This window comes from Siphateles boraxobius, unplaced genomic scaffold, assembly GCF_051911475.1.
Source record: "Siphateles boraxobius isolate OS27281-9 unplaced genomic scaffold, OSU_SipBor_1 8, whole genome shotgun sequence".
Taxonomy (NCBI): domain Eukaryota; kingdom Metazoa; phylum Chordata; class Actinopteri; order Cypriniformes; family Leuciscidae; genus Siphateles; species Siphateles boraxobius.
This window is the reverse complement of record NW_027509208.1, coordinates 8317932-8338923: the sequence shown is the minus strand read 5'-3', so window position 1 is coordinate 8338923 and position 20992 is coordinate 8317932. Positions and strand designations below refer to the sequence as shown.

The 20992-nt window shown below is 39.9% G+C and overlaps 2 protein-coding genes across 2 annotated transcripts in view; one reads left to right on the top strand and one right to left on the bottom strand.

Annotated features, from left to right (window-relative positions):
- The window catches only part of ppp4r4 (protein phosphatase 4, regulatory subunit 4), a 48961-nt gene extending 37726 nt beyond the window's left edge, over nt 1-11235 (top strand). The window contains exons 5-25 of the mRNA XM_077219441.1: nt 16-89; nt 207-313; nt 481-588; nt 1019-1140; nt 1655-1777; nt 1860-2023; nt 4745-4864; nt 4979-5056; nt 6217-6300; nt 7118-7300; nt 7387-7492; nt 7580-7727; nt 7868-8009; nt 8355-8393; nt 8512-8583; nt 9100-9163; nt 9262-9342; nt 10037-10127; nt 10283-10344; nt 10421-10577; nt 10723-11235. Coding sequence (XP_077075556.1) covers nt 16-89; nt 207-313; nt 481-588; nt 1019-1140; nt 1655-1777; nt 1860-2023; nt 4745-4864; nt 4979-5056; nt 6217-6300; nt 7118-7300; nt 7387-7492; nt 7580-7727; nt 7868-8009; nt 8355-8393; nt 8512-8583; nt 9100-9163; nt 9262-9342; nt 10037-10127; nt 10283-10344; nt 10421-10577; nt 10723-10768 — 2171 coding nt within the window. The 3' untranslated portion in view covers nt 10769-11235. The remainder of the gene's footprint in view (nt 1-15; nt 90-206; nt 314-480; nt 589-1018; nt 1141-1654; nt 1778-1859; nt 2024-4744; nt 4865-4978; nt 5057-6216; nt 6301-7117; nt 7301-7386; nt 7493-7579; nt 7728-7867; nt 8010-8354; nt 8394-8511; nt 8584-9099; nt 9164-9261; nt 9343-10036; nt 10128-10282; nt 10345-10420; nt 10578-10722) is intronic.
- serpina10a (serpin peptidase inhibitor, clade A (alpha-1 antiproteinase, antitrypsin), member 10a) lies at nt 11226-15936 on the bottom strand. The gene is made up of 5 exons (XM_077219452.1): nt 15749-15936; nt 13842-14412; nt 12955-13228; nt 12595-12742; nt 11226-12027 (listed from the first exon to the last, which is right to left on the bottom strand). The coding sequence occupies exons 2-5, from the start codon at nt 14404-14406 to the stop codon at nt 11839-11841; spliced, it is 1176 nt and encodes a 391-aa protein (XP_077075567.1). The 5' UTR covers nt 14407-14412; nt 15749-15936; the 3' UTR covers nt 11226-11838.
- Between the last annotated feature and the right edge of the window lie 5056 nt (nt 15937-20992).

Genomic DNA, 20992 nt, shown 5'->3' with positions numbered 1-20992 from the left:
CTTTATTTTTAATAGTGGTCAGCAATGCTTGGTTGGAGACGTTGCTGTCAGCAATCGATGCTTTACCAAAGGAAACTATCAGGCAAGAGGTAATGACAACTGCATTATTTCTCCTGCCTATCATTTCTAAACCTATGGGATATGTCTTAGAGATCAGCTGTTAGTGTGAATTAAATTAAGTTTGCTTTGGTTGGTTGTTTGCACAGATTCTGAGTCCTCTATTGTCGAAACATCAGCTCTCCCAGTCTGTCCCGGCACGTCTGGCCAGCTGTCGCATTTTAGGAAAAGTTGTTGGCAAGTTCGAGTCATCAATGTGAGTTCTACAGTTGAAACACCACTTGACCAATCAAATAAGATGACAGAGACAAACTGTTTTATGAAACTCCTAATATAGAATAGTTTTCTTCATAAAGTAAAGATACACTTACACTTTGTTGCTTGTTTGCTGACTACCGTGTCTACTGTGGCTTCTCTCTGCAGAGTGAAGAAGGACCTTTTACCATTGATCAGGTCGCTATGCCAGGATGTAGAGTACGAGGTGCGCGCCTGCATGTGTCGCCAGCTGGAGAACATCACCAGGGGAATTGGGTAAAAAGATATAAAGCAGAGAGACATTTCGTTATTTGAATATCTAATGCTGCTTAGTCTGAATGGCTTTCTCTTGTATGGAAAAGTCCTGACCTTGATTCAAAGACATTAGATAGAACACTTTGCAGAAAAACACAGTATATATTGTATAATACATGCATATTTTAAATATCGAGTATAGTGTATATGATTTTACATAAGTTAAAGAAATTCTTAATTTCCTTAGATTTTATTAACAACTTTATTGTTTTTGCTGCTTGGTCCAAATTTGAGAGATTTTCACTGACATGTTTAAACATAGGGATGCAAGTCTTTCACAATGTGACAGACTGATGTGTAGACTTAAGCACTTTTTTTGTTAAAATAAAGTTTAGGAAGAAGTCTAACATTGTATGCAATATGCAAGCTTCACTGATTTGTTCTGTCCTAGACTGGACCACACTAAGGTTGAAGTGCTCCCCGAACTGGTTGAGCTGGCCCAAGACGAAGCCAGTACTGTGAGACTTGCAGCTTTCGACACCATCATCAACCTCTTAGAGATGTTTGACAGTGGTAAGCCACTTACAGCCCTTCTTTAATTAGTTTGATTCTTATGTTAGGTATTTTATTAAAATGACAATTCATGTAAATTCTTTAATTGATATTTTAATAAAAATTTACTTTTCATATGTGGAAATATAAATATATAATTAATTATTGTTTGTTTTAATATATGAAACTCATTTTTAAAGGATATTACCAATGTTTATATCAGCTTTTCTGCTGTGGAAGTCAGACAATCTGAAATACAGTTAAATTACAGAGAAACGGAGCGGTGTCACACTTGGGTGAAAGCATTTGCACATCCCTTATGTTTCACAGAGTACTGTTTGAAACACATGCTGTGTACCTGCTCATATCATCAGACGCAGCTCCTTTTTATTTCCGTATCTTAAGCACTTTGTTTTGCATGCTGGGACATCAGAATAAGATATGGGCAAGTGGCTCTTTTGTGTTGAAACATGTCTCACACTCTTTCTCTGTCAACATCTCACCCTCCCTTCTTTTCTATCACCCTCTTTCACAGATGACAGAACTTGTGTCATATTTCCTTTGGTGAAGGCATTCTGTGAAAAATGCTTCAAAGGAGATGAAGCAGTGCTGGCCTCCTTGTCCTTCCAGTATGGAAAGCTTTGTCACGGGCTCTCAGGTCTGTGTCAGTTTTCTTTTTAAGACTTTCTGATATATTTTAGGATTACAGTCATGGATTTTTGTACCTTTTGTTTGAACAGAGTCTTTTACTGATGAGCAACACCTCTGGTTTCTGGAGTTTTATAAGAAGCTGTGCTGCCTTGGTCTGCAGCATGAAAATGGGCATTGTGAGAGCCAACCCTACCCACTGGAGCTAGAGAACAAATACGCCCTAGTGCGCAGGAATTGTGCCTACAACTTTCCTGTGAGTTTCCCTGCCTTACATCCAAAACCGTTTCGGCCTGAACTCTTTAAAGGTGAAATGTGTTTAAAGTACTTTGTACTATCCCAAGTATATTTGCAGAGCCATTTCTAGAGTGTAAACACTGTTGCTCTGTGGTGCTTTTAAAACCAAAAGTAAAAGTATGCACTTTAAAAGTTAGATTTCAGTCAGACTAAAGCAATAAATTGTTTTTTTAAAATATCATGTAGGCACTCAAATCATACCAATCTGATTTTTGTGATGTCAGATTAATATACCTACTGTAGATAATCCAATTGTAGCTCGGCTTCATCCAACATGTAAACAGGTTAATTCAGAATACGAGTGGTTTTGGTATTTGAGCACTTTCTCAGAAAGACCAAGAAGATGTGCGGTGTCGGTGTGTATTTAATCCTTCAAATATTCAGTCCAGGAGATTCCCTGCAGTTTATGGTAAGTCTTAAAGGTCCCATATTATGCCCCTTTTCACAAGATGTAAAATAAGTCTCTGATGTACCCAGAGTGTGTATGTGAAGTTTTAGCTCAAAATACCCAACAGATCATTTTTTACAGCATGTTTAAATTTTCATTTTTTGGTGCTCAGAAAAACACGCTGTTTTAGTGTGTGCCCTTTAAATGCAAATGACCACGGCACAGGGGGCGGAGCTTCAAGAGCTCAGGACAATTTCATCTCACAGAATGATGATAATAATATCAGAAACTCTCAGTAACGGTGTTCATTTTGACCCGGAGTCGGACAATAATGCCTACAGAGTCCGAGTGCTGTATAGAGATGGAACAGGTATAGTTTAGTAGTTTAATTACGGTTAAAATGTATTTGTCATCTGCTTGTATGTATCCACTATTAATAGCCTACAAGTCTGCTGTTTCGGACCAGGTCCGAATGATGATCAAAAATATACTGATGAGTTTAATAAAGTTTTGTTGTACATAACACAAAAGATGAAGCGTCAGTTTTACTTCAGAAACTCAACGTAAGAGCTGAGTAAACAGAAAGATATAAGAAGTGTGCAAGTACATAAACGAATTTCGGTAGAGTTGAGGGAGCATTTTCTTTAAAAACAAAATAATTCCACCTTGTCTTCAGCTGCTGCCTCAGATTTCGGGAGTAAATAGAGAGAGCTATGTGGATTAATACATCCAGCCACACAACACCTACAACACTGGGAGACATTCTCGTCAGTGCAGCAGCTGTGAATCAGGGCTGGTCTATGTTAGAACGGCAGTGTCTGTCAACACTCGTGGGCGGGGCCTGTACTTAGTGACGTCACTAAAACAGCATTCTGAAAACAGGTCGTTGGGAGACACTGCTGATGATTTATGGGGATTAATAAAAAAAAGAGTGAATAGATTTTTATCCCTATTGGGTGGTTGTGTACACACACTGCCAACACACATTTATGTCCAAACAGCATGCAAAAGTGAATTTTGCATAATATGGGACCTTCAACGAATGCTTTTTAAAAGTTCTAAGGTCGCTTGGCTTTTAAAAAGTTTTTAGAATATTTGAATAATTTGAAAGCCTTTTGACCAACAAATATTTTCACGCACAATCATCTATTTTTATCATCTGTCAGTGGAGGCAAAGACTTCTGGAATAGCTCATTTGAGGAAATCAGCCCTCTTGACTGCTCCATCATCAATGTCTGAAGTGCTCCTTTGTTGTTAGTGTGGTTATATATAGCAGCAGTCACTCAGAATAAGTTTGTAGTCTGAGATGAAGGTGACTGAAAGTTATGTCTATGAAATATATAACTAATACAGTCATACAAATCATACAGTCTGCTCTTTTTTCAGTGTGGTTATCATTACAGGACCAGTTCACCCAAAAATGAAAATTTTATATACATTTACACAAAAGCCTGATAAAAGTGTCATAAAACTAGTCTTTATGACTTGTACATTATATATAAGTTATTCACTGATGATGTTTCCTTCCAATGGGCTGCAACTGGATCATTGATTCATTGATTTCAACTCAAGAGAACGATTTTGGTCACCATTCATCATGCATTACTACTGAAAGCGTTAATATCAAGATTATTATATTTTTATGACTTTTTATAATACATTTATGGTGTTTCTATTTTGTCGTTTTGGTGCTTGACAGCCCCAGTTTTGATTCACTTTCAATATATTGAAAAAGAATTGCCAGTCATTTTTATTTTTGTAAAATGTACTACGCTATTGTTCCAAAGTTTGGGGTTGGTACGATTTTTTAAAAATGTTTTATCACCAAGGCTGTATTTATTTGATCAAAAATGCAGTAGTACTGTGAAATATTATTACAATTTAAGAAAATGTTTTCTATTTGAATATATTTTAAAATGTAATTTGGTGTAGATGCATTTTCAGCATCATTACTCCAGTCTTGAATGTCACATTCTAATAATTCTAATGTTGATTATTATCAATTTTGAAAACAGTTGTTCTCCTTAATATTTTTAGTTTAAAAGTTAAAAGTTTAAAATGACAGCATATATTTTAAATGTTTTAAATATTTTCTGTAACAATGTAAAAGTCTGTATCAATTTATTGCTTCTTTGCTGAATAAAAGTTTTAGTTTCTTTCAAAAAAATCATAATGACCTCAAAAATTTGAACATTAGTATATGATTTTAAGGTTACTTTCTTGAACAATTCATGAGCATATTGTTGTGTGACTGGACTCTTCTCTGTAGATTTCTTCTCTATTTATTTGCAGGCCTTAGTGTTATTTGCAGATCCAAACCACTTCCTGTCTGAATTATATCGTACCTTCTCAAGTCTCTGTCATGATCCTGAGATTTCAGTACGAAGGACGGCAGCTGGTGGTTTCCATGAGGTACAAATTTTCTCTCATTTTTGTCATGGTACACAATGAGCCTTACATTTTGACAAGTAGCAATGCCTCTGTTCAGAATGCACAGTACCATATTCTCTAATTCCTCTGCATTAGGTGGTCAAATTGCTGGGCCCAAATGTGCATTACGTACACAAAGAGCTAATCACTTTGCTGCAGGATGATTCATTAGAGGTGAGTCCTGAAAAAAGTTTTGTGTGTATGTGTGTGTTTGTTTATTAAAAAAAGCTTTCAGGTGTCTGTGACCGCTTCAGTCAGCACAGTCATTTCTTAGGCACATCGTGTTGTGCAAGACAAACAACTTTCTTCACAGAAAGATTCAATCTTTCTCAGGACCTTTTTCTTATTCAGAGTGTTTCTCCACTGACTGTTGAGTTCACATGAACAAATAGCCATCTGACCATTAAAAACCTCTTTCTCGTAAGGCCAACTGTGCTTATGTAACCTTTTTATTTGGATGCCCATCAATTAGAAAAGATATACCCTTTTGGAGTGTGTGAAGCAGATTATTTGGTTTCATCTTTATAATGTATTAACAAAAATGAACTACTTGTAGACCTTAAAGGTGAAGATTTCTGCACCACTAGCATTACTAAATGGAATTTCAAAAATAATTACAGGTTTCCCAAACACTTCCCCTTTATGCAATTGGTCACACCATTGACTGCTCTAACAAATAGAGCAATGTTTTGATTTTGCTCATTTGAATTATTTGATATTTGAAAACGATTTAAGCGTCGAAAGTTGTACACATCTCTTTTAACACAAGACTACCAAAAATTCATGATATGCGCCAGACATGCAATGCCTGTGTGGGTGGGTGGGTGGGTGTGTGTGTGTGTGTGTGTGTGTGTGTGTGTGTGTGTGTGTGTGTGTGTGTGTGTGTGTGTGTGTGTGTGTGTGTGTGTGTGTGTGTGTGTGTGTTTGGGGGCGCATGCTCAAGTGTGTAAGCCTTTGCGGAGGTTGCATGCAACTGTGTAGGATGAATGAATGCATTGCATTTGCACCTCCCTAGCTGAGGCTAGGAGTGTGGTATTGTTTATTCTGTCATGATCCTCTGAGTGGTATTAGTCACACACTGCATTAGCATCCACTATAGTGCCAAGCTCCCTGAGCCATCAGACATACAGTAGTGATTTTCATTATTAATGATGATGGAAACTGAACATTATAGACTATCTATTATAGTCAGTGATCTCACACCAGCTTATCTCTAATTTTAGAATTGCTTCCTGGAGTTGCTAGAAATGTTTTTCTTAAACATATGATGATAAGAAGGATTTGTTGATTTTGTCTGTTTTTGCAGCATTAGCTCAATGCTTTTAAATCCGCAGGTACTGGATGCTCTGTTGAACAATCTTCAGGAGACTTTAGAGTTGGCCACTTCTAGAGGGGAGGGAGCAGGACCTGAGAGCAAGGTACCAGCTAAGTGTGCTTTACTTTTTGATGCTTTTAGGCAGGATTATCTTTTGTGTGATCTGTTACTATTTTATGAAAAAAGAATAAGTTATGTTGGGAGCTGACATGTAGCACAGTTGCGCTTTGGACGACCCGAGTTCCAGTCCTGGCTCGTGGTCCTTTCCCGATCCCATCTCCCTCTTCACTTCCTGTCAGGACAAAAATGCCAAAAATAAATCTAAACATCAAACACGCCAAATCACCATTACCACACACACAATTCAGTGGCACTCATTCTGCCACTCTGCCATTGCTTAAACTAAAATTATTCAGGGATTTGTGGAGGTCTTTTTGCTCTTTCTTTTTGCTCTTATTCATTCTATCTCTCTTTCTCTTGCTTTCCCTCACTTTTTTTTGTGTAATAATTACATGGAGCGTTGGCTGCTATGGCGTGTCTGAATATGAATCATTACTCATGAAACATGCATTTGAATGCATATAAAAATGTAGTAAAAACAGGAATATTGTGAAGTATTATTACAGTGGAAAATAGCTGTTTTCTACTTTAATATATTTTACAATGTAACAGATTTCTGTGATTGCAAAGCTGAAATTTCAGCATTATTACTCCAGTCTTCAGTGTCACATGTCCTTCAGAAATCATTCTAATATGCTGATTTGGTGCCCAAGAAACAGTTCTTACTGTTATCAATGTTAAAATAGTTGTGCTGTCTAATGTTTTTGTGGAAACTGTGATACTTTATAACTGTGATAAAAAAGATCTTACAGACCCCAAACTTTTGAACTGTAGTGTATGTTTCACTCTTGCCCTTACAGCAGGTGACCATACCGGACTTGGTGCCTGCTTTGGTGGCGGCGGAACAGAAAGCTGCATCCTCGCTGCACTGGCGGGGTCATGAGAAACTCCTGCAGTGCTACTCCTGTCTGCCCCGTGTCATCTCCGGAGACCAGATCTACTTCCGCTTCTTTCAGAGAATGTTCAACATCATCACTACAACTGTAAACTTCTTACACGCACACTCCTCCCTGTACATCCTGTCTATTGTAATTGTGTTTCATCTGTCCTTCTGTTTACGCTGTTCTAGAATGTTCTGCCAGTCCAGCGAGAAGCTGTCAGGACATTATGTGTGTTCTTGCGCTATAACCGCAAACAGGAACAGCGGCAAGAGATAATCAGCAAAATAAAGCAAGGTAAAAAAAAAGGAAGATATGCTTATTTTTGTGAATGAGATTCAGCAATTGTAGTTGGTCAGGACTGTTTTTTCTTCTGAACTTAAGAGCTTGCTCAAGGTAGAAGCTACTGGAACAGGCTTCGCTATCTGGACCTGTGTGAGATTACAATAGATCTCTTCTCCAAGTCGTATTTTTGCAAACATTTCCTTATTCCAGCGCTTGAGTTGGTCAGTGACCCCGTTGCCAACGTCAGGTGAACAGCTCACATTTTTTTTACATCTGTTATTGCGTCCTTTTTTACTGTGCCATGAATTTTAATTGCTTATTTTAGTGCTTTAAAGTACTACTGCTTATTGTTTGTTTTATGTATCAAAAAAATAAACATTCTGGCAGGTATAAACTCTGTCATATGTTACCCAAACTGAGATCCACCATCAGACCAACAGACAAACATCTACTTCAGCAGCTGGAGTTCTGTGTGCGGAAATTGTTGTGTCGGGAGAAGGATAAAGATGTAGTGGGAACTTTGCGTAAGGTGAGGCTCTCATTACTAAGGTGCGGCGGTCACATTAGCAAAGTTTCTGCAAATTTAATACTATAGTGTAGCATTATATTCAGCACAGCTCACTGGGAAGTCACTTTCAAACCAAGCAGCTTTCTGTTGGTCAATGTGGCAAATTCATTTGGTCAACTTGAATCCGAAAAATCTTTTAAAAATTTTAGATTGTGTGGATTCCGAGTAAAATTACAGGATTTCACCCACGAACATGTGCTGAATAACAGTAAATGTGACTGCACCTTATTATATACTGCACATATTAAGCATAATTTCATTAATTAGAAGTAATTAAAATTTTTAAACTGTATTATGTTTTCTTAGACAGTTCTGGAGCTGGACAAAATGGACATTACAGAGCCGGTATGAAAAGATCTGTGACTTTACCCTTTCCATTTAGTTGTTCGGATATTTTTTTATACACCTCAACACCTTTTCTTTTTTCGAACACCAGTGTTGAAATAACTCTTCATATTTATAGTATCATAAAAGGCATGAAAGAGAGCTCTTGGATCAAAAAAAGGAGAAGGAGGAGAATCTTTTACTTGAAATGGTGAGAGATTTACCCTTTTTTAAATCCTTTTATGAAGACAAGCTATCCCAGCAAGCAATTTTGCGTTTAAAAAGATGTCCAATAGCCATCCAAACACAGCCCAGACGTCTAGTCTAAAACAAGGCAAAATTTGGGCTGTTTGTGAAAATTTGATAGACGTAACCATAACCCAAGAATAGACTAGTCATTAGATAACAAACAAATGAAACCAAACACCTTGTACACCTTGCAAAAATGACATCTAGCCAAAATAACCTTGAATTTGGTTTCAAGTAGGTTACTCATAGCCGGACTGTATCGGGTCTATAGTTAACGTAGGCGGTGAAATGACTGCTATTGCTTGCTTGGATGCTAGTTATGGTTTCTTCAGTATGGTTTTGTCAGTTTTAACTTTTGACTGATCTGGCCTGAAAAGCCCAATTAAATATGCTAAGTCAAGTGTATTTATTTTCTGAGGTCAGAATAAAGACAAAAATAAATTTTTAAATGTTGCCACTTTGTGGTTTTGTAACATAGGAACTGCTAGAAAGACAGCAGAGTGAGGCAAAACTAACTGGAGATAAACAGTCTGAGAAGAAACGTGAGTGACTCTTTTAAACATTGGATGTTTTTCTAGCATACTACTGTACTGCATACTGATCTACTGTATGAATGCTCACTTTTTGGTTTGTGATGCAGAACGAGACAGCAAATCAGGCCTGTCTGGTAGTAAAGGAATGTCAGCATCTACATCAGGAGCAACATCGTCCACTTCTACCGGTTAGCATCCTCCTTTGATGCACAATAATGCACATTTTTTAACATATACAATGTTTTTAAAAGTTTGGGATCAGTAAAAAAAATTTTTAGTACTTTTTTAAAGAAATTAATACATCTGTTCAGCAATGATGCATTGAAAAGTTACTGTAAAGATGTTTATATTACAAACAAAATCACAAAATGACATATAAATGCTGTTCTTTTGAAGTTTCTATTGATCAAAGAATCCTAAAAAAAAAAGTATAACAGTACAACTGTTTTTAAACATTGATAAGAAATGTTTCTTGAGCACCAAATCAGCATATTAAAATAATTTCTAAATGATCGTGTGACCCTGAAGACTAGAGTAATGGCTACTGAAAATGTAGCTTTACCATCAAAGGAATAAATTACATTTTAAAATATTAAAATACAAGACAGATATTTTTAAATTGTAATAATATTTCACAGTATTACTTTTTTTACTGTATTTCTGATAAAAAAAAAAGCATCCTTGGTGAGCATAAGAGAGTTCCTTCAAAAACAAAGTTAAACACTTTTGAACGGTAGTGTACATGAACATGCAGGAAACTACTGCAATAATTTTATGTTATTTAACATTACAAATGACAGAAAAAAGTAAACATTTTCTGAAAGTTTCAGATTTGGAAGGTGCTTTTTTTCTCAACACTGATAACATTGATAATGTTTTCAGGTAAGGAGATGCGAAGGGCCAAACTAGCTCGCAGTCGTTCACTCAGCGGCCATCCTACGACAACCAAGATGACAAACCCAGACAAAACCTTGTACGTAGCATAATCATCTTGTGTTGCTATTGCAGTGGGTTACACCAGCTGAGTTCTGTCTGGGTTTTGAAATTTGATCATGAATTTACCATGACCCATCACCAGTAGTTTCATTGCTGTACAAATTGTATTTATATTCACAATTTTCTCTTTAGAAAAGTGAAGGATTCAGGAAGTTGCCCTGGATCAGGAAAGAGTCCTATGCTACCATTAAATGGTAACTAATAGTATTTCCACATTTTAAATGACGTGTGCTCCTTGCCTTCAAATTTCTGTTCTCGTTTGTTTTCCAGATGATAATCTTCGACCGCACCACTTTAATGTTGCTTCTTCAATCTCCTCCACCCCATCATCCTCCTCCATGCCCGTCCTGATCCGCAGCAACACGAGCAGCTCTGTGGATCACCGGAGTAATGGGAATAAAGACACACAGTCTAGGAAGCTCTCTGTGTACGTCTTTTGTGTTCATCCTCTATTTTTTGAAGATCATAATTAATCATATAACATCGTTGGGTATTTTATGAATGTAAACTTGAATGATTCAGCCAATGTGAGCTTAACTCTTTGATGTTGTTTTTCTATTTTTGTCTGACAGACAGCGGAAGTCGAATTCATTTGGAATGCAGTCTGGGAGAGAGTGATTACCACTTTGCCTTCTGACTTAAAGGCCCCTTTCTATAAGACTTTTCATTCTGCAGCAGCAGCGTCCCTCCATTTTGATGTGTCCATTCTCTTCTATACCAGAAACGGCTTAAGATGTGCTGGGGCATCATTTAAGGTCTGCATTGATCCATCTATGCCTTATTTCTCACAAAAATTCACACCATACATCATAACATGATAAACCGAGAGTTGAGGAGTAATTGAATGTATTTAATTTACTGCCTCATTATTTTGTTTCTTGTATGATAGCATGCTTTGCAAATTCTCTGTTTTATATTTTTGAAGTGGCTAAGAGAAAAAGAAGCACTATGTATTTTTATGATTGAAGAGTTTTGGAACTCTCCATCCCATCCCACCAATGAGATTGTGCCAGGTGCTGCCCAGCACCTGATTGATTAACGCCAACATCTTAGTACCCAATGAATAAAATTCATGTTGAATATGACGTGCTTTAATGAGTTGTGTTTGAACAGCCTGTTGAAGGGCTAATACAAATACAATGTAAATCTCCTAAATCAACCATTAAGGAAAACACTATACGTTTACTGTTATTTTCTTAGTAGACATTGTGTTGTGTCTATTATATTGATATTTTGGTTTTAAAACATCAAAAACACTACTCTGTTATATTACACAAATATATTTAAAATTCGTTGGTTATTCAAGCAAAACAAGTGGTAAGGATTTGATACAGTCTAGTTTCTTACTGTAAGTACACCATTGGTAGTTTCTGGTCACCGTGATTTTGCCATGTAAGACATGTTCCTGGATCAACATATTTTGTTGATACTGGAATAACATTCCTTTCCAAAAATTCTAACCCTATGCCGACCCCTAAAACTAACCCTAGCCATAACTTATCTCTAAAATCGGAGGAAAATTATAGGCGAATAATACTGATGTACAGTACAAGCATATAACCCTGGCTGTAAGCCTAAACTTGACAAACTGTAAACTTGTTCCTGAAATTTGATCGGTTGATTGGAATGTTGTTCCAGGAACATGTATTTGGTGAAATCACATTCACTGGTAGTTTCTTTAAACATATTTAGTTCTTAGTTGGGTCGACAACACGTCCTATGTAGAGGATGGATTTTGTGGCCTCATGGTAAACGATGAAAATGAAGGGTCGGTTGAAAGTGAGCCTGGGAGGAAGTGGGCTCGTAAAGAGATTGGTGGAGGCATCGGACACTGAGCCTCCAGTCTCATCCACTTCCATGGTGACCTTCTGTACCACCTGCAATCAAGCGGCATTGGTCAATGCATGCTGGTATATCACTTCTTTTACTACCATTCCCATAGAATTGATATGCACAATACATTTCAGAAATAAACAAGATTCATTTAAATAATTGTATTAAATTATACAAATACAAACATGTCAAATAATTTTTTTTATAATATTATAACATTTTAAAAGTTTGTGGTCAATGAGATTTTTTTTTTGAAAAAGGAATTTATACTTTCAGCAGGATCATGTGACTTTGAGACTGCAGTAATAGCATCTGAAAATTGAGCTTTGCCTTCACAGCAATAAAATACATAAATTCCAATAGAAAACAGTTCATTTAAATTGTAAAATTTCACAATATTACTGTTTTACTGTATTTTTGATCAAATTGATGCAGCATTAAAGACTTCTTTCAAAAACATTTTAAAAAATCTTACTAACCCTCGAATTTCGAACAAGAGTGTACAGTATATATGCACACACATACATTATGTCAATACTATTTAAAATCATGGTTCAATTAATTGACATGGTTTTTAACAGTCTCCTTGTACTGTTAGAAAAATCTCACACCTCTGACAGTTTCAGGCTTTCATCGTTGCTGATTCCAGAGAGATCTGCAGTACTCCCAAATATCTCTTTAATGCCCAGACTGGGCAGACTCATACTTAGTGAGTTGGACTGCTTCAGTGAAAATCTGGGCAACTGAATCTCCAGCTTCCTGAGGAGAGAGATAAAATTTATCTTTTCGAGATCAAAAGAAATGTCTTGAAATTGTATGTTTCTACAGAGTAACTAAAATCTGTCAAGCATGTCATATGATTGCTCACTTTAGCTGCTCAGCATGAGTTTGATGGAAATTTGAGTCATTTAAAAAAAAAAAAAAAAAAACATTGATTTGCGAAAATGTGAGAGACAGATTACATGACTCACGTCTTTTTCAGCTTTGCAACCCATTCGCGGAACACTTCACCAGTCATGGATTCGTCAACATAGGTGTAGTCCACATCTTCATCTGGAAGAAGGACAAGCATGGCAATGCCATCCTCACATGGCAGTTTCAGAATGCCAACCTTTAATATGGGGTCATAGGCCAGGTAGTATTTTCCTGAATTGAGCATCATGGGCACTTGCACAATGTTATACTTGTTCACAAAGAAACGATCCTCCTGAGTGAAGGTAACGTTGAAGGGTTGCAGCCAATAACCTGTTAAAGAGAGGATCATTTTCAAAGCTTATTGCACTACTCTCTGAAATAGTTGAATAGACATTCAGCAGTCAAATGCAAGCTGTGATTAGCGATGCAATGATATGAAAATTTGGGCCGATAACCAATAATTCTTTAAATTTGAAAGTTGATAACAGATATATTGGCCAATAAATCTAAATCCATTTTTTTAGCCTGATTATAAAAACAAAAGTCTCACCAATAAAACCATGTCCCAAGCACACAATTTAGTGTTCTCATTATCATTTTATGCAGCCTATATAAGACCTTACATGATGCACTTAACTGTATTTCCCTTTTTTGAAGTGATTTAAAATCATATTTCAAGCAATTCAAAACCATCATGGGGAACTGAACTGTTTCAGCTGAAGGACAAATCCATTATTCATTGGCTTTATTATATCTGCCAAATTTTCTTTGGGCAGATAACAATAACATTAAAAATGAACATAAATCGCTCGATATGGTGGCCGATATATTGTGCATCCCTAATTATAATGGACTATTTTTCTTAGCAGAAGATACAATATATCTACTTGGAATATTAAGATAGAATAAAATGATTACAATTAATCATTTGTTTTTCACTTACCTGTGAAAAAAGTTGCACTGATTAACATCGCCATGCTTTGTGGATCTACATTCTCCACCACGTCTTTGACTTTGTCCCCTGTTTTGGTTCTTACATAATTATCGATACTCCCTTTGGCCAGCTGTCCATTGGCATAATTCACATTTTGAACATCTGCATCATAAAACTGCTTAACCTGGTTTCTAAAAGTTTCATCTGCCTTGATGTCCTGCTTCACGAAGAGGCCAGTAGCCTGGATTTGAGCAGTCGTCTCCCTCAGTTGCTTGAGTAGGGTCTGAATTCTTTCCGGCTCTCCTTCTTTCTCCATGGAGGCCACACCAATACCCTGTAGCAGCTCAGTGCGAGCAGCCCCACCAGCCCCGGCTGCTAACGTGGCTAAAGCTAAGGTAGCCCCGAGGGTTGAAACGGCTACATTATCATCACTTGAGCTAGCAATCTTGCTGTAAAGCCGGGTAGCAAAGTCGGCATTCATTCGGGCAAGCTCTTCAACATCTGTGGTTTGCCCAAGAACTGACACAGCAAGGAGAGCTGCTCTGACCAAGAGGGAGAAGATGTCCATCTTCATGTTGCTCTGGTGAAAAACAGGCATTTTTTTTTATCGTAATGAACAAAAAATAGCTATATTATATAGGTCTCATACAATTAACACTGTAAAGCCTGACATATGAAATAATAGTCAGAACAATCTTTTTTTCAATGAAACAGTTTATTGAACCTTTAGACAAAATTTAAAAACAAATCTAAAAAGGTTTGCATATTTTGATTCATATTTGATACATCAGGCTTTTATGGCTCATACAGTATGATAGAGTGAGAATAGGGAATATGGAAACACCTGAGGAGGAAAGAAAAATAATTATTCAGAGGCCCAGACAGCAAAAAATATGCAATTTGGTGCAGATGTTATTTATATGGCCAAAACGTTAGATACAATTCTGATAGCTTGTAAATCAATGAGATATTTACAACAATATAGAGTAATACTAACATAAAATGCATATAAATCTATTGTCACGATATCAACCAATAATATGTCTTAGTAAGATATGTAAATGCTTAGTTTTATGATCAAAGCTCTGCTGGTTTAATTTTAGGGGGCAAAATAGTGCAATGCAATTGTGTAACCGTTTTTTCCCGCTAAGTTTTGATCATGTTGATCATTTAAAGGGCTTAGAAATGTGATGCTATATGGGGCTAAGACACAATTATGTATGATTAATTAAAAAAAAAAGTAATATATGAGAGCCCGCACTGCAAAACACCCAGCTGACTATCATTATTTCGTTAAGGTAACTTACTGATAGGCATGAACTTTGAACATCTGATAAGTCACAACTTGTAAACTAACAACAATTTGCTATTGATAGGTTACTTTATGTCTCAATGGCATGGCCTTTTCGTTGTAAAAAATCTCAAGTAGGCTACTAAGATGTTTTTGTGATTTGCGGAACCAAATGGCAGATGTAACGTTAGCTCACTTTTAAAGGCTGATAAACATGCAGAACTATATCTAAAGATATTAGTAGAGTAATCTGTCATAATCTACAATCTGCAATCTGTCAATTTACTCTTTCGCATTACATTCTCATCACAGCCAAATAAGAAAAAATAAAACAGCTAAACAAAACAGCATCGTTTAAATTGTGATATACAGGATGTGGAAATGTGCATTAAAGTTCGTGAACAGTCGAGATGATTACAAGGCGATGTTGACCACGCATATTTAAGGTTTCTTTCGCTTACATACTGTGCTAACATACAGCAACACTGTTACTGAACATAATATAAATGTTACATAATTGAACAATCGAACAATACAGTGTTCGAATTCGCGTGCATTCGATTCTACAAAGATGCAATTATATAAGTAAAAATATGCCAAAATGTGGTGGAGGCCAAATACTTACAAATGTTTGATTCGACGTCAGTGCCTAATATCCTTGTTAATAACTACAGACAGGTCTGTTTTAAAATCATTCACTGCAAACACAGTAGATAAATCGTCTAAACTAACCGTTCACATGATGTCGCCATCAATAACAAACAGAGCGTACGGAGATTACGCAACATCCGCCCGTTGCGCATTCTTGATGATGTACGTAGTTTACGCATGTCTCACATTCATCGCACATGAGTTGCTAAAACATGATACATGATAAACAAAAAATATTATTATTTTGCATTCTTTATTTTTGCTTTATGTAATTTTTTGACAATCGATTGGTAACAATAATAATATGAATAATAATATGTATATACCTATGTTATATACCAACCTATGTTAACGAATGTATTCCAGAATAAAGTGATTACGACGATCCAATTTGAATGCTCTTCTTTATAAAATCGTTATGCTGTTCACGAAAAAACTAAAATATGTCACTTGCATAATATAATCACTTTTTTTTTAACTAATCAGTTTCACCATTTACGTATGACTTACAGGATATGTGTAAAAAGCTATAAAATAGCCAAATGGGAAAAGGAAACTTAAAGCTCCTTGGCTACATTGTCTTTTGTGTTATCTGCATTGTGTGGAGTTTTTTGTTGTTGTTGTTGTTGTTGTTGTTGTTGTTGTTGTTGTTGTTGTTGTTGTTGTTGTTGTTGTTTTGTGTGTGTGTGTCTTACTTGAGGCATTATACGAAAAACTAAATATATTAATTTCAGAGATTTATATCTGAGCAACATATGGAAATATACCCCTGCACTCTTTGCAAAAAAAAAAAATTAAAATGAAATTGTCGTGTGTTCACAAATGACTGTGATTGGTCATCCTGTTTACGTTACCAGCGCTGAGAAAAAGAACATAAAAAGTAACACGTGACAATAGAGTGTCGCAGTCAGAAACGACTCGGTTACTAACGTAACCTCGGTTCCCTGAGAGGAGGGAACGAGTATTGCGTAAGTAGCTTACGCTATGGGAAAACTCCTTTTCTCGAGAATATTGAAGTCTTTATGTAAAACGCATTGCAGCTGCACAGCTGACAGCAATGAACGAAGGCAGCTGGGTCATTGGCTGTGCTGCGGCAACTTGCTCGAACCAATGACGGGGCGACTCTGAATGCGCGACCAATGAGCGCGCTTCGCGCCCGCGCGCGTCAGAGCCCGCCAAGATGGGCGTGCCCAAGAGCTATATATTGGGCGCCCCGTCATGAGAGTTCTTTAGGTTAAAACGACTGAAGCGAACTAACCAAGCACAAGCACGGCAGCTTACGCAATACTCGTTCCCTCCTCTCAGGGAACCGAGGTTACGTTAGTAACCGAGTCGTTCCCTTTCGAGAGGTCTCTCCTATTGCGTAAGTAGCTTACGCTATGGGAACACCATGCAAAACGCCGTGCGTGCTGAACTTCGCCTTATGATAGCCAGAGGCAGGTGCCTGAGCTAAAAAAGCAAAGTTATCATCCAACTAGCCGGCAGAGGCGAGCTTTATATGTGGGAAAGAATACAGAGCGGCTAGAAGGCGCTCAGTGTGACACAAGCACATACATAGTCTAGATACGAACTCGTAGTTCAACTAGCATCATGCTGATAGTACATTGGAATGCAGTGTCGGGACCTGTAGGTTGTAGAACCTGATAAATGTGGACGGTGAGGCCCAGCCTGCCGCCGCACAAATATCCTCGATCGGTATCCCGCTCGACCATGCCCAGGAAGAAGCCACACTCCTGGTGGAGTGTGCTTTGACTCCCCAGGGGCATTGAAGTCCCTCAGCTTCATAAGCCAGCGCTATAGCTTCAACTATCCAGTGAGAGATTCTCTGCTTTGAAACGGCGGAACCTTTCGTACGGCCGCCAAAGCATACAAACAGTTGTTCTGTCTGTCTGAATAGGGCAGAACGCTCCAAATACACTCTGAGAGCCCTAACGGGGCAGAGTAGATTAGCGTCGTGTTCGTCTGCTGGGGAAGATAGCGCAGTTAGGGAGATAACCTGTGCTCTGAAGGGAGTGGTGAGCACTTTAGGAATATACCCATGTTTCGGTCTAAGGACGACCCTGCAGTCGTTAGGTCCGAATTCTAGGCAGGCAGCGCTTGTCGAAAGCGCGTGCAGGTCGCCCACTCTCTTGACCGAGGCGAGTGCCAGCAAGAGCGCAGTCTTGAGCGAGAGCTGTTTAAGGTGCACGGTTCGGAGTGGTTCGAACGGAGGCCCTTTAAGAGCGTCTAGGACAGTAGCTAGGTCCCAGATCGGCACTGAGGGGGGGCGTGAAGGGTTCATCCTCCTAGCGCCCCTTAGGAAACGAATAATTAGGTCGTTTCTTCCCAATGGACGTTCCATTACAGGGTCGTGTGATGCTGTGATGGCCGCCACATATACTTTGAGCGTGGAGGGGGCGCGGCCCGCCTCCAGAAGCCCTTGTAGAAAAGCGAGTACGTTCGTAATCTCGCATGTTTCAGGGTTCAGGCCCTTGGCATTACACCAGACACTGAACACTTTCCATTTCTGGGCATATAAGCGTCTCGTGGAGGGCGCCCGCGCCTCAGCGATGGTTTTTAGTGCTCCGCTCGTGAGGTTCCTGGGAACCCGTTGAGGGGCCATGCATGAAGGGCCCACAGATCGGGGCGGGGATGAAATATCATCCCGTTGGCCTGACTGAGGAGGTCTGGCCTCAGTGGAATCGGCCGTGGTGCAGATTGCATTTGCATCAGATCTGGAAACCATGTTTGGTTCTTCCAGAGTGGGGCTATCAGCAGCACTGCGTCTTTCTCCTCTCTGACCCGACTGATGACCTGCGGTAGCATCGCGATCGGGGGAAAGGCATATAAGGGACGGCTCGGCCAGCTCTGGGCGAGCGCATCCATGCTTTTCGTGAAGAAAAGAGGGCAGTGCGCGTTCTCCTTGGAGGCGAAGAGGTCGATCTCCGCTTTGCCAAAGGTTTTCCATAACCAGTGAATCGTCAGCGGGTTGAGAGCCCATTCTCCTGGGAGAATTTTGTCTCTGGATAGCATGTCCGCCCCCTGGCTCAGGGCACCTGGCACATGCGCTGCTCTCAGCGAGCGCAAGTTGTGCTGGGACCATAAAATGAGTCTCCTGGCCATTGAATGCATGGAGCTCGACCTGAGTCCACCCTGGCGATTTATGTACGATACTACCGTCATGTTGTCCGTTCGGACCAAGACGTGTTCGTTTCTCAGCTGTGGGAGCAGGGCTCTGAGAGCCAAAGCGACCGCTTTCATTTCCAGACTGTTTATGTGTAGGCGCTTCTCCGGGTTTGACCAAAAGCCGGAGACAGGCCTGCCCTCGTAAAGGGCCCCCCAACCTATTTTGGAGGCATCTGTCGTTATCATCTTTCTCCTTGTGTTCACACCCAGACTCACGCCTGACTGGTACCAGTCGGCGGCTTTCCAGTGCGTCAGGGCTTTTATACAGCCGTGGTTCGCTCTGATTAAAAGGTGGCCCGAACGCCACGCGTGAGTAGGGACGTGGCTCTTGAGCCAGCGTTGGAGAGGGCGCATATGCAACAATCCTAGCTGGAGTACGGCCGATGCTGAGGCCATGAGACCGAGCATCCTCTGAAACCGCTTGACGGGGGCGAGCGCGCCCGCCCTGAATGATGTTGCAAGGCGCCGGATGGTGAGCGCGCGCTCTGATGAGAGACGCGCTGTCATTTGCATCGAGTCTAGAACTATTCCCAGGAAAGAAATCCTCTGGCTGGGAGATAGTATGCTTTTTGCAAAATTGATTCTTAGACCCAGGCATTCTAAATGGCTGATAATCCAAGATCTGTGTGTTATTAACTGACTCTCTGATTGTGCTAGAATCAGCCAATCGTCGAGATAATTCAGTATTCGCACTCCCCTTCGCCTTAGGGGGGAAAGTGCTGCATCCATACATTTCGTGAATGTACGGGGAGCCAGGGACAGGCCGAACGGAAGTACTGTGTACTGGTACGACTGTCCCTCGAAAGCGAATCTCAGAAACGGCCTGTGATGAGGCGCTATTGGAATGTGAAAGTAAGCATCTTTCAGATCCACTGAGAGAAACCAATCTCCTGGGCGTACTTGCGCGAGGATATGCTTGGTTGTTAACATTCTGAACGAGCGAATCATTAGTGCTTTGTTCAGGTGTCTGAGATCTAGGATGGGGCGGAGACCGCCATCCTTTTTCGGGACGAGAAAATAGCGGCTGTAAAAACCTGCCTCGCTCAGAGAGGGGGGAACAGTTTCCACAGCGCCCTTTTCTATTAGTTTGCGCACCTCGGTGCGTAGAACATGTGAGCACTCTTTTCTCACTTTCGTCTCGACCACAGTCGTAAAACGTGGTGGTCTGCGAGCGAACTGGAGCGAGTATCCGTGCTTTACTATATTCAATACCCATTTCGGCATATCTGGAATATTTTCCCATGCCGCTGCGTGTACAGATATGGGCTGAATACAGGCTAGGGGCGGGCCGCTGTGACGCAGGGACCCGGCCAGCGAATCGCCTGAGCTCATAGCTCTCAGAGGCGCGGGCGCGCGCTGAGCAGCTGAGTGAATGGGCGCGTGTGTGATTACAGCAGCGCGCGCTGTGTCTGTAAAACTCGCAGCCTGGGCTGGGGTTGTGTTTGACACTGTAAGGACAGTGTTTATAAGTGGGGGTGCATAAACAGTGGTAGGCACACGCGTCACTTTTATAATGTTTCCCGCTTTTACTGGGGATGAATTTATAACTGTGTGAACAGTGCTTGTGTGTAGTGGTGCGTACATGACCGTAGGCACGTGATCTACATTCATGGGGTGCGCAGCTTGAGCTGGGAATGAATTTGGCACTGTTTTGACAGTATCTGGGAATGCACACCTTGTGGACATGTGAACCCTTAGTGACACAGGCAGAAAAAGACTCTTTTTGTGTTTTCTGTGCGTCGCCGTAAAAACGGCGTTTGTTTGCAGGTGAGCGAGCTCTGTGACTGGCCCATTGACTGCTGTATGAACATATCCAGCCGCCTGTAAGGGGACTGGGTAATGCTTGAGCTTTTGCAGAGAGAGTGGTCCGGCTTTTGCGAGACACGCACTCTCTCTTTTCATTCTTGTGGCTAGGACGGCTTTCGAGGCTCGGGGTTCAGCACAATCTTGGGCCGAGGACCCCGTCGCTCAGAAGGCGGCTTGCGGTTGTGAGAGCGCGAGCGGCGTCGAGCGTCAGCCTGAGGCGTGGGCTGAGAGGCGGTGGGGGCTGTTC

Coding starts and splice junctions, on each gene's coding strand:
- serpina10a (XM_077219452.1), bottom strand. CDS start 14,406: ATGAAGATGGACATCTTCTCCCTCTTGGTCAGAGCAGCTCTCCTTGCT. Junction 13,229..13,841: donor CAGTGCAACTTTTTTCACAG/GTAAGTGAAAAA, acceptor TCTCTTTAACAG/GTTATTGGCTGCAACCCTTC. Junction 12,028..12,594: donor AAAGCCTGAAACTGTCAGAG/GTGTGAGATTTT, acceptor GCTTGATTGCAG/GTGGTACAGAAGGTCACCAT.